The sequence below is a fragment of the Rhagoletis pomonella genome, unplaced genomic scaffold (assembly GCF_013731165.1).
Source record: "Rhagoletis pomonella isolate Grant_MI unplaced genomic scaffold, Rhpom_1.0 Rhpom_scaffold_00004, whole genome shotgun sequence".
NCBI classification, from domain to species: domain Eukaryota; kingdom Metazoa; phylum Arthropoda; class Insecta; order Diptera; family Tephritidae; genus Rhagoletis; species Rhagoletis pomonella.
In genome coordinates, this window is record NW_023458558.1 from 48,099,819 (window position 1) to 48,112,507 (window position 12,689).

Below are 12,689 nucleotides of genomic sequence, written 5' to 3' on the forward strand. Positions count from 1 at the left end.
ACTCGGATAGAAGGGCGAATCCGCCAACTCTTCCACACGCAGGGAAATCCGGTTCGCTGACCGACTCCAGGAGGTTCGGTCTCAGCGGCTCAGTGGCGAGGCCATATGTAAGGTGTCTTGAACAAAGCAAAACTCCCGAGGTAGCTAGGGAGCAGGCTCTCGCTAGATCTAAGTTAACTGAACACTGGGAAAACGGCTATAAGTAAAAACACTTCAGGTAATTTTTGTATATCTTTTTTTTATTAAAAACGCAATTTTCGTCTTTAATTTTCACTATATAACAAATGCTTAGTCAGCTATCCAACGAATGACAAAAACAGGATTAAAAAGTTATGGTATAAATTGAGAACCATGCGGCAAATTAATGGTTACTTTTGGATATTTATTTCTTGCCCTTGCACATACATACGTCAACATGCATTTGCCCATCTCAAAGAAAATTAAATACTTTAAAATGAGCCTTACAGATATCACTTGTTTCGCAGGAAATACCTGTAAAGGGTATTTTTTTGTGTACTGTTCGTATTTGGCGATGCACCGCCAGCTCTAGTGGCAACCGTGGTAGTTGTCTGAGTGGAAGATGCTGCACCAGGCGAAACTTCACTACTGGTTGGTCTAATATTACCATTGGCTACGGCAACTGCAGCTGCAGCCAGTGAACTGCGCCAAGATTCAATTAATTCGTTTTGGACATCTAATGGCAACTCATTGAAAACTGCCGTATCCACACCGGCCGGACAGGGAATGTTCGATAGATTTCCGGTAATGGTAGTTGTACTTGTTGTGGTGGAGACCACATCAGAGTTAGTTGTTTCACCTGTGAAAGCATCTATCTGTGTGTCGGCGGATAGTAAAATATCTCCTACTTGTTTTGCTGCTGGAATGTCGACAGTTGCCAGTGTACTAGCGACACTGCAAGTTTCATCCATTGGCGATGGTAATGGTGAAGAAGTTGTGGACGAAGGCGTTGATGAGATTTGGCGTTGTGTTACATAAGGACGATTGGTTACCGTTCCGCGATTAATTTTCATAAGTAAAGTCGATGGAGGCTGTATTGTACAAAAACGCTGCAGAGGAGTGAATGACGTCATTGAAGCTGGCGATGTTGATGACGCAGCTGAAGAAGTGGTAGCACTTGTCGAAACGCTTGTTGGACTGGCAACGAAATCTTTCTCACTGTCACGTGAATTTAAACGTAGATCACAAACCCGTAATTTACTCGGTGACGCAACGTCGGCGGCATCATTGGAGCTGCAAACGGCTGAGCTTCCGAGGCAGCGTCGTTTTGCCATTAATAGGCGCCCAATCCGACTCTTTTTGGGTGAAGGCTCTATCTCGGTCTCGGAAAAATCCGAAAAGTCTGAATTTGTTGCCGCAGATTCAGAACCGTTGTCAATCAACATGGGAATGGGTGAAGCGGCAGTTGCACGTCGACGGTAAAACTGATCACTGGACTGAAATGTAGTAGGCGATGAACGGAAAGCGTCGTCGCTATTTGTTGATGAAATCGAAGGTGTTGGACTTTCCGATGATGTGGTTACATCTGTGTTTGTTAACGATGTAATAGATTGAACTTCTAAATCGGTTTTTTTGATGAGAAAGTTCGCAATGGATGAAGAACCGAGCTTACGTTGTTGAAATTTTGAAAATGCTAACCCAATCAGAGTAATATTAAACGGTTTGGTCAGGTCTACGACGCGTTCGAAAAGGCGTAGTATGATTTTTAACAGCTTTTCTTGAGAGCCATCAGCCAGTATGACTTTGGGACCACCAGATTCAGTGTATGGCAGTGACTTAAAGAGGGAGGGCAAAATATTCACTTGCTTAGTCTCACGATGACTGGTCTTTTTTTGGCGATCAAATTTGCGTAGAATGATTTTGATAGCGACAGGAATACGGCCGTCGTCTGCAACCTAAGTGCAAATAAAGTAGTTGTTCATTTATTGAAACACTTTAAAAATAATATACATGTATATATATACGTACATATGCATGTATATACATGTCGCTCATTTACTAATAGACTGTTATAACCAAAAAAAAAACGAAATGCAGACGATGCGGAGGTGTTCGTTTTACGATGATTCATATTGTGTAAAAATTTCGTGTTTCGTCTTGTATGGTTTACGAGTAAAGAGCAATATGGAGTTCTTTTTTCTGCATTTTGGGAGCAATTTGAAAACTTTAACGCATCTCATGAAAAATCTCGTTTTTCGAGTAATGACAGTCTTTTAGTAAGATAAAACAACTTATGTCGCGAGTTCGACCATTTAACCGTTAATGCAAAAAATCATTGGGTTCTTAAACAATATTTTAACGATAGCAATAGGTGTAGTTAAAGATGCTCTTTCATTCGAAAGTAATCCAAAAGCCAAACCTTGTAAAGTCACTTAAATTGTTTCATTAAAATGATAAGTATTGGAACCATGATTCAATAAAAAAGGCTTAAGGCTTGATAACCTGGCGTATTTGATATACGCATGTATATAAAACACATTTAAATGTTTGAAGTACAATGATGGAAAAAAAGATAGGCACGCGACATTTTAACAAATTTTGAAAATTTTTCTTTGGTTTATTTATTATTTTAGCTCGTTAAAGTAACAAAACCCATAAAAATTCATATTTCAAACTTTGTGCAAAAATTATGAAAACTCTGCAATTGCATCAAAACTTTTAGTCAGATATTGCAAAATTTTTTTGAGTAGACAGTCTTATATCCCATTAAATTCTAGTATAGTACAGTGTAAGTTTTAAGGTGCTAAAAAATTTCGTTGATTTTTGCTAATTTTTTTCTGACTGTATTACAAATTTTCTACATACAAAAAATAAAAAATAAATAGTCGAATAAAATTGCCAAAACTCAACACGAAAACTTGTTAAAAAGTCGCATATTGATATTTTATTTTAATTTTGAGACCCTTCGCAGTTTTTATACCGCTCAATAGCACATAATTTACATAATTCAACAATCTTTTGTAAGGGAATCTCAAGTCACGGCTGTCAATAATTATCTAACATTTTGTTATTGGATGATGTATGTACGTATGTATTTGGACTGACCTACATAATTTGATTGATTAAATATGTGGAATTTTTTTTATTATTATTTTAATTTTCAACCGGTTTTCTTGTGATTAAATCCTTTCGATCATACTTGAATTCTTATGACCGCTTTGAATCATGGTTTAACAAAATATATCTTAAAATTACGGTTATAACAAAATCAAAAAATAAAAGTCCAAAACAAAGCGAATTTATATATGATTAATCAGCTGTGAGTAGCGTTTGATTGTCAAATTTTTGCATTTTGCTAGTGAGTGATTGAAAACGTGAGAGACTCTCACCATACCAGAGGTGTTAAAGAATGCAGTAATTTTTAACTAAATTGATTGAAGTCCCACGTGATTGCAATAATTTTTTGTTAGTCCAGACTAAGACTAAAAAAATTAGTCTTTATTCTTTTTTTTTTGATTTATTATTCATAAATCATTTTTTAGTAATTTCTTGTTAGTCATTTGAGTGCATTCTTTTGCTGTACTTTGAATGTTTTTTCAGAGATCGGGAACGCGTTCCGTCTTTGTTTTAATTTTGCATGAGAACAAAAGGTAATGTCAAGAAGAACAGAATGATAACGAAAGTTTCGGGAACGTTTTCAATGAGAACGAAAGTACCGAGAACATTTTCATGGAGGATCAAATCTACAGAGATTACTATGCTCAACCTGTACCCGATTATTAAAAAAGGCGTACCTTAAATATACCACACCCTTGCCGTCTTCGGGCGCAGTAGAAAGGCTTTCGTCTAGAATTCGTTTCTCTTCTGTGTCTACTGACGCCAAGTGAAGCCAAGTACTTCTCCACCTGGTCTTTCCAGCGGAGCCGCGATTGCACGCTCTTGTAGTAAATTGTTCCAGAGCGGTTCAGTTCTGCAGCTCTTATTATCTTCTCCAACATCACATTAAAGAAGTCACATGAAAGGGAGTCGCCCTGTCTGAAAACCCGTTTAGTGGCGAACGGCTCGGAGAGGTCTTTCCCAATTCTGACGGAGCTGGTGGTATTTTACACAGCCATATCAGTCAGACGTAGCGGCGTATAAGCAACTCCTTTCAGTGCTGTCGAAAGCGGCTTTAAAGTCGACAAATAGATAATAAATATTTATTATTAAAATTAAGGCAGCTTTTTCCATTATTTTTAAGATTCAGCGATTTTAAATTTTGTTCCGACAGCATAAACTCGTCGTACAGTATCTGTACAAATCCTCATTACGAAAGGATTCAATGAAGGTTCTCTACTCATTTATTTTCTAAACAAATAAGTATTATAATTCTATGAAGAAGTGCACGGAAAGATTGCTTTAGAATTTTACTATTCACCTCAGACTGCAAAAATTACAGAAGACTTATGACTTCAACTTTGCAGTCAATGAATGGGACTGCAATGATTTAAAGTTATGATGACTACATTCTTTAACACCTCTGGCGAGATTGTTTGTATTTTCTGTCGCCCTTTTTCATTCTGGAGAGAATAGCTGAAATTTGACAATGGTCCGCTAAAAGTAGAAACAAAATATATATTGTGTGAATTCGCCTTGGTCCAAAATATTGATTATTTTTTATCGAAAAATATAAATAACAAAATGAAGGATCGTTTAAATTGCTAGCTAGTAGTTGAAAGTGCTGTTTTGAATTATTCTTCTGTTACAATATCAGCTTTGAGTGTATTTTAACGTTCATAACGGCATAAACAAATAATTTTTAGAAAAAAAAACGACTTCAATTCTCATATAAAACAAAAATATATATATAAAAGAATTATCGAAATCGGTTGACATGGTACAAAGTTATGCGGTAACATACATACAAAAATTAAAAAAATATTTCGACGAACTGATAATGAATGTAAACAATAAAAGCTACTAAAAAAATAATGAATTAAAAAAATTTGAATAACGACTGAATCAATATTTTTATTACATCTTAATATCCGTTACGGTCCCGGATCAATATTAATATACTTTGATTACTCACTTGCTCAACTAGACGCATTAACAACAAACGGAAACGTTCCTCAACCTCGGTACGTACTGATATTGGACGGCATGAATCTTCCAGTCCAATAGTTTTTGGTTTTCCAGATGGACGCACAGAACTCATATCTCTTCCAAAAGCCAAATCTTTCAATTTCGAGGCCGTTTCAAAGCCGCACTTCTTTCTCAAGGAATCCATACTGCAATTTTGCAACTCCGTAATATTAGCAATTCCACTCTCTAGCAACAATGACTCGGTCTTTTGCCCAATCCCAGTAACTCTGTGTAAGCCATTTAAATCGCGCATGAACTGTTCTGCATAGTTGGAACACAAGACAGTCTGCTGATTAGGCTTATGTTGGGATCCAACTAATTTGGCCAATAATTTGTTATATGATATCCCAGCACAACAGGTGATATTGAGTTGATCATGCAAGTTCATTCGTATTTCCTTGGCAATTTGCGAACCCACCGCTAAACGCTGTGCACAACCACAGGCACAACTAGACATAAAGTCGCCGTTTTCAGGATACACTTGACCTTCGACTTTTGGGAATGCAGTTGGTGAGGCTATTGAACCGTCCATATGTTGATATAAGTTCTTTTCAATGCGACCACGCACTTGTGCCGATACGTCTAAGTAGTTTTCGTCAAAACCCAGCTTTTCCACTAATGGTGTAAAAGCCAATAGTGCATCAAATATGCGCTGAGACATTTGTCGATAAGGAGTCAAATCTTCACCATTGACTAAAATTAGGGTAGGACAGAGTCGCTGTGCCTCCTCAATTGACATTAATTTTTTTATGCCGAACTCACGAGCCACATAATTACATGTGACTAAGCAACTTTTTTGTTGTATACCAAGTGGGCGCGTGCGCAAAGTTGGATCTCGTATCTCTTCAACCTGTGCATAAAAACAGTCCATGTCAAGGTGAATAATAGTACGCTGATGCGGCTCATTGCGACAAAGAGCATTCGAAAAGTCCATTTTGTTTGTAGAGGTCTTTAAGTGCGAGCTGATTGCCTGAAAGCTTAATTATACATATTTAATATAACTTCTTGGCATTAGCATTGGTTAATAATAAATTTTTATATGTGCTTATGAACATATCTACATATGTATATACATGTATATGTATATGATCTTGAAATACAGGAACACAATTTTTTTATGTATCAGCATATGAACATATCGACGCCTCCAAGCCATACGTCTGACTAAGTCTAAGGAAAAAATATAAAAATACATAACAATATTGCGCGATTTTAGCGTGATTGCAAATAGTGATTAATGTGGGTACTTTTAAATACTTTTTTGTATTTCACGTATTTTTTTCAACAATATTCTCCCATAATATTCTCATTCCGAAATCCCTGAAATGTGTTCGTCAAGTTTCCCTACTAATTTAGAATCCACTTATTTTTATAAAATCCTATTTTAAGCTTTGATATAATTCTAATATATGGCATGGGAATGGATTAATTTACCAATAAATCAAAGGGTTGAGTGTTTACCTTTGCAGTGATATTTTGGAATCAAATATGTGTTGTGAATGATCTGAGTTATTCCAGTTTTTATGGCAACTGTATTACGGAATTTTCGTAAAATTCCATTAAATAAGTTAATAGTAAAAACAATCTTTTTAAAGCAAACTTTATACATATGAACGAAATCGGAGCATAAATACTGGTTAACCAAATCCATATATCGAATCGTGCGCCACCTATCAGCAAAATTTTTAGTGGAGCTATTCCTTTTAAAATAGTTAATATACATTCTAAATATGAACCAAATTGGATTATAAATAGGGATGTTTCAAATATCTCAACTCCTGCGCCAGCAATTATCTCATCTTTCATATTGCATTGTCATCGAGCTCTGAGTCAACTGTTAAGTTTCAAGTCCCTAGGGCATCGGGAAGTTAGTCAAAAATTGATTGCAAGATTTGTCCCTAACAAACATACTTATATTAGTTGCGTTCCAGATGCTTTACGATATTCACGAAATTCACGATTTGCAGGAACAGCTGTTTTCTCCATTAATAAACCTTATGGGAGGTGGTCACCTGGAACGACTTCCTGTAAAAACCTGCAAATCGTGAAGCATCTGGAACGCAACTATACAGAGCAAGTTAAATAAAAGCTTGCAAAATTAGCCCAGTAAAGTTAGTTTTTCTCAAAAAAAAAAAAAAAAAATTAAACAGCGATTTTTCAATGCAGTTTCCTTCTATTTGGCGCGTAGATCATGGATCCAGTTATGCCCCTAAATTTCATATGGCAACATTCCGCCATATAGGATTTTAGGCTTTTTTGGTTTTAAATCTGTGATTAGTATAATGCGGCATTTCCTTTATTTTTTAAACGACAAGGAGTTTTTGGATGAGACTTACCTAATAAGAATATTGACTTGCTAGTATCGGAACTATTTATTGCACGTTTAGTTGCCAAAAGTTGTTCAACGGCTCAGCGCTAATGAGTCATTCGCAATCGTATGCTACGAATGCCGATTTATACCAAAGCCAGCCTTTCGACATAAGCTTATTTTCCATATGAACACAGAAATACTTGTAATTATTGTATAATCCCGATATGAACAATATAAATATTAAAGCATTAAACACTATGTGGTTCTTTTGTTCGCATTTGAACATTTTTAACAAATTTTTCAGGTCAGTAAATTTGTTATGAGCATAAAAATGTCTGGTAACAGAGGTCTTTATTCACCGTGGGTTTAAGAAATAAAAACTGCTTTCGAAAGCCACTTTACATGCAAGGTGTAACTGCTGCTGCAATCTCTTTCGAAATTTCTTGAGTATGACAGACTTTTGAAAGGACTTGCACTTCACACGTCTAACAGCCATTTATCAGCTACTTTAAAGTAAATAAATAAATTTATGGACAAGTGCGCTCGTGTATACAAATATGCAAATGATTTACTTTTTATTATGCTTTAGAAAAAAAAACTTACGTCTCTCCACAGCGTATAAATATATGTATGTATGTATGTATGTATGTATGTATGTATATACATACTCGCAGGTTCTGCAATTCACTTCCGAGTGAATTTAAACCCACGCCAATTTGAATTCAAAGCGAGTTCGATTGAAATTCGCTCGGAAGTGATAATTTCCACAGGAATTTTTTGTACATATTTGCAATTTCTTTATTTCCCTCGCGAAGTGTGATCAAAACAAAATAGCAACAGTTACGTATTCCGCCACCCCTTCGATATTCAATATTTTGTTTTTGTTTCTTTTTCTGACTCGTTCACTCACCAACTTTCATTGCTTTAACAGCATTTCCTCTTTTCATACTTAACCCGGCGAGTTCGAGGGGTATGACATACCCGCCATCTTACTAATCGCATACTCATGGAAAAAAGTGGGACTATTAGAAAAAGGGGTGTTATGTGTGTTTGATAGGGTCTCACGCCAGATCATTGGAGAATTTCAAGAACTTCTTCGCGGATATAACACAATTCCATCAATTATTAGTTATTTATTAGTTTAGAAATAAAAGAGACTCATGCTTTGGTTTGCTACATTTCCGAATAGCCCCATACCCACAAAAAGACAGACAAGTTTATTTATTCGTTAGACCCCGAAAACGAAAGATTCCTGTATTATTAAACATGAAATGGGCCTTAGAATAAAAAACCGGCACTTTCATTTTCTTAATATTTCAGACCTTTTAGTGGAAATATTCAAAGAAATTTAAGTAAATAAATAATGGGCCGTATGCATAAAACTTAAACAAATGCTTTTTCTTAAAATTTTAGACCTTTTATTTAATTTGTTCACATAAATTTAAGTGAAGGGAATGAAGTATTCAAAAAGGCAACTGCTTAGTCTTTATGTATTCGGCGCAATGTGTACATCAATTCTAGTTAGAATTGTATATACGGGTATATCATACCCTGCCTCATACTCTATGTAACAATTTTCACCTCATTCTCGCCGGGTTAAGAAGTATGAAGTATACGAAATGACCAAAAAGCAAACAATGAGTAATGGGATTTACCATCACACTCTCCAGCACCTTCATGACTTTTTTTACTAGCATGTTTAATAAAATAGGGAAAGTTTACGTTACAAGTTACAATTAACGAGCTCAGTGGTATTTCTCCAAACTAAAAATCCTTTACCTAATAACTAATAGCCAATCCCAGTATTTTTTCTTTAATTCAATAGACCGATCGTGACTATAAGGAAAATATTTCATAATATTGGTTATATTTATGTAAATAAGTGGTCAAGTGCTCATATTTAACCACAATGCAATTGACAAATTCCCAACTTTCAACTTTTCACTTCGTAGCTGCTTGGATTTACTTTTTAAATTAATCGGAAGAACTACAAGACCATACACAACAGATCCCCGCGTAACCAGTTGCGAATGACTACAATTGCAATTCTGTATAACAAACCCAGCTAGACCAAACAGTTTTAAAAAATAACACATACATACTAAATAACATGTAGTATGTATGTATGTATGTAAGGATATTTTTGTGACCGATAAAACAATAAAGCGTTTTTAATTGTCGATTACTTTGGGTTTCCAAGTGACTGTGCTGTAACTAGACGACTGCAAGGCATGGAAGGTAAAAGACGAAGGTCATGGCGATAGCAACAACGTAATAAATGGCGACAAGCAGCTATTGCATGTGTGATTGTAATTAGACTGGTACGCTTTCACTTTTATTTTTCAGGTTTTCTTACCTTGGAAATATCCTAGAAGATCGATGGCAGATGCAATTGGTTTTCGTTGCACCCTTTTTCTACTCCTTATCAATTTTGCGACACTCTGAAATTCAAAATCCGTATTTTCTCCTTTTGGTAAATTTCAGCTGTACTCAACCTCGCACTGCACGTATTCTCTAACGTCAACATTATTATATTATGGGATATTATATGGGACCAATATCGGTTTGGGACCAAATGCCCACCCTATACTTCCGGTAGTGCCGACGAAAAATGAGTTGACAGTTGTCATGATTCAACAACTACAGGTTGTAGCAATCGTACAAAAACAACATTTACCGTTGGTATGAACTCCTTGTGTCATCACCATCTTTTTTATCTATTCATATTCGTACCAGCATACCAGGATTTCATAGAATTCTGAAAGGTTGCACAATTTTTTTAAGAATTTTCTTTAAGAAATCGTACAGAAATTTCTTTCCTAGTTCTTGTCAACCGCCTCATATGTTTTTCTTTACAGATTTCTAAAAGAATCGTAACAAATTTCCGACACTCTTAAAGAATTCGGGAGCATTTGTTTGCAGGGTATATATATACGTATATGTGTATGTGTACGCGGATATGTAAATATAGCAAAACAGACGATAATTTGACACAAGCGTGCTCATAAGAAGAAGCATAGCTTCTATCGCTATCACCTGTAATTCATGAACCAAAAAGACAAGATCACGCGGGCAGGAGAGTAGCCCGTTAGAATCGCATTTAGGAAAAAAGTTGAACGATTTTGACATTAGCCGTTTGTTTACATTTCTTCGTTGTTTACAATTTGATGGTGGCTTTTTACTGCAATTTTCTTCATTTTCGCTTGTGACAACGTGTGTACACATAAGATAAAGAATAATTTAACACAACGGCACGATTTATAGAAGAATTTGCATAATAAAAATGATTTTTCATGCGTTCAACAATTTCGCGGTTTTCTCCGTTCTCTTCGTTGTTTACTTCTTACAACAAAGATGGCGTCGAGATTTCGGCACTAGAAAATAACTTTTTTCGTTCTTTCCTTCCCGCGTGATCTTGTGTCTTTCGTTCATGCCTGTAATTGATGCGCCTTGACAGTTGTGTAGTCTGTTCCAATAGCAGTCCGGTTTACAGGATTTAGTCAGAACTTACAGGAAGTCGTTCCTATTGACATAAAACCTGTAAGTGGGAACACATTTGAGAGAGTAACTGAGCTACTGTTCCTAGTCAGAAGTTACAGGATTTAGTCCGGAGTTTTTTTTCCTGTAAGTTCATGAAAAGTGTCAAACGATCAGCTGATTTGCATGTGCAAGCAAAAACAAACAGCGGTGAAAGCAAAGTACCTTATATTTGTAAAAAAAATGGAATTAAACAACGAAATGTTTGAATATGTATAGATTTTATTAATTATTTAGTGATATTTCAGCTAAATCAGTGTTGTACAAATGACATGTAAACAAACCGAGTGACGTTTTTACAGGAAATAGTGCTTTTTGCGTTCCTATTCACTTCTGCATCTGTTCTCCTTTTACTCTCATTTGAGAGAGTAAAATTGTAGTTTGACAGTTCCACAGGTTTTAGTCCGAAGTTCAAAGGAACAGACTTGTGAATTGATGGACCGACCAGCTACGTAATTTAGACCAACGTCGGTAGATGTGCGTGAAATAAAAAAACCGTACTTCTGGGACAGATCACCCAATAGTGGTGCTTCTTCCTCCCTCAACGCCCAATTTGCGTTTTTAAATAAAAGATTGGTTATAAAAATTTCTACAAGTTTTAAGCGATTGTTTAAACAGTCGCCAGCTTCCAGGAACCACAGTGGAAAAACTTGATCGGTTTTTTCTATGATAGCTGACAACATTCGAGATCTGAGATCCGTTAAATGAGCGTATTTTGCGAAGAGTTGACGGTACCACACCATCTGATGTCGGCACACCTCGAAAACGGAGTCTTGAGGATTGACACTTTTCAAACTGCAGTCGTCCCTAAAGATTTTTGCGGCTTTTATCAGGGCTTCTGAGTCTAGTAATAAATCACCATGTGCCTTCATCCAGATGCTGGCGCACTTTTCGCATTTAAGCTGGTCAATCGCATAACCAGTCAAATACCGCTGCACCTGAACGTCAGCATTATTCTCGTCTGGAATTTCTAATTCTTCAATGACGATTTGCTCATTTAACGTTTCCCGTTCTTCATAATAACGATCTTCGGGGTTTAAATTATTTACTACATTTATATCGTCTTCATCGCAATCTACCCCTTTATTAACCAATCTTTCACGCAAAATATTAATTGAAATTGATGTAGCAGCTATATATCGGATTTCGTGAGCTGTAACATTGATACTTGTCTCTCGGCTAGCTCTTTCTCTAATAAAATAGTTTTCTAAGTCGTCTTGACAAAATTTACTTAGAAAAATTTGCGGTGCACTTTGGTGCTGGTCAAAGAGCTCTTTCGAAAGCATTTGCATGGACTTTATTGTTATACCTAAGCGTTCACTGCATTTCATTCGGGTGCCATTGAGCGTCATTGACCGCAAAAATTCCAAATGTGTATCTAGCCTTTAGATTTTCCCCGTGTCTCCCCGTTTTATTGGACACATCAATGGATTTTCGCAGTTTAGCTCATCAAAAAGGTCGTTAATCTTTTTCACAAACATCTGCGTAGGCTTGGCGCATTCTTGTACGTTCTCATCGATGCCTAGTAAATTTTGGCTATAGGCCATTACGATCCCAGCAGCTACCGAATTGCTCAGTAATTGAGTTGCAAGTGAAACGCTGTATTGATAAGGTGCTGTGAATAAATGAGTCATAGTTAATTTCGGACAAATTTTAAAATTACTGTTTAATTGATCTATCTCGAACAATTTCCTGATTACTGCAATGCTCGCAATGCCGTCGGATGTTTGAATGTCATCTTTTATTATAGTATGTCGAA

General features: G+C 36.1%; 1 protein-coding gene across 3 annotated transcripts; it reads right to left on the bottom strand.

Moving 5' to 3' along the window:
* Positions 1-322: 322 nt before the first annotated feature.
* On the bottom strand, positions 323-9,943 carry LOC118737676 (DNA polymerase iota). Of its 3 annotated transcripts, XM_036468361.1 has the most exons (4): positions 9,750-9,943; positions 9,580-9,685; positions 5,030-6,059; positions 323-1,913 (listed from the first exon to the last, which is right to left on the bottom strand). In XM_036468361.1, exons 2-4 carry the CDS (start codon positions 9,624-9,626, stop codon positions 471-473), a joined length of 2,520 nt encoding a protein of 839 aa, XP_036324254.1. In that variant the 5' UTR covers positions 9,627-9,685; positions 9,750-9,943; the 3' UTR covers positions 323-470. The 3 variants fall into 3 exon arrangements, with proteins under 3 accessions (XP_036324254.1, XP_036324256.1, XP_036324255.1); XM_036468363.1 differs by lacking the exon at positions 9,580-9,685 and having other exon boundaries at positions 5,030-6,052; XM_036468362.1 differs by lacking the exon at positions 9,580-9,685 and having other exon boundaries at positions 9,750-9,942.
* Positions 9,944-12,689: the final 2,746 nt, after the last annotated feature.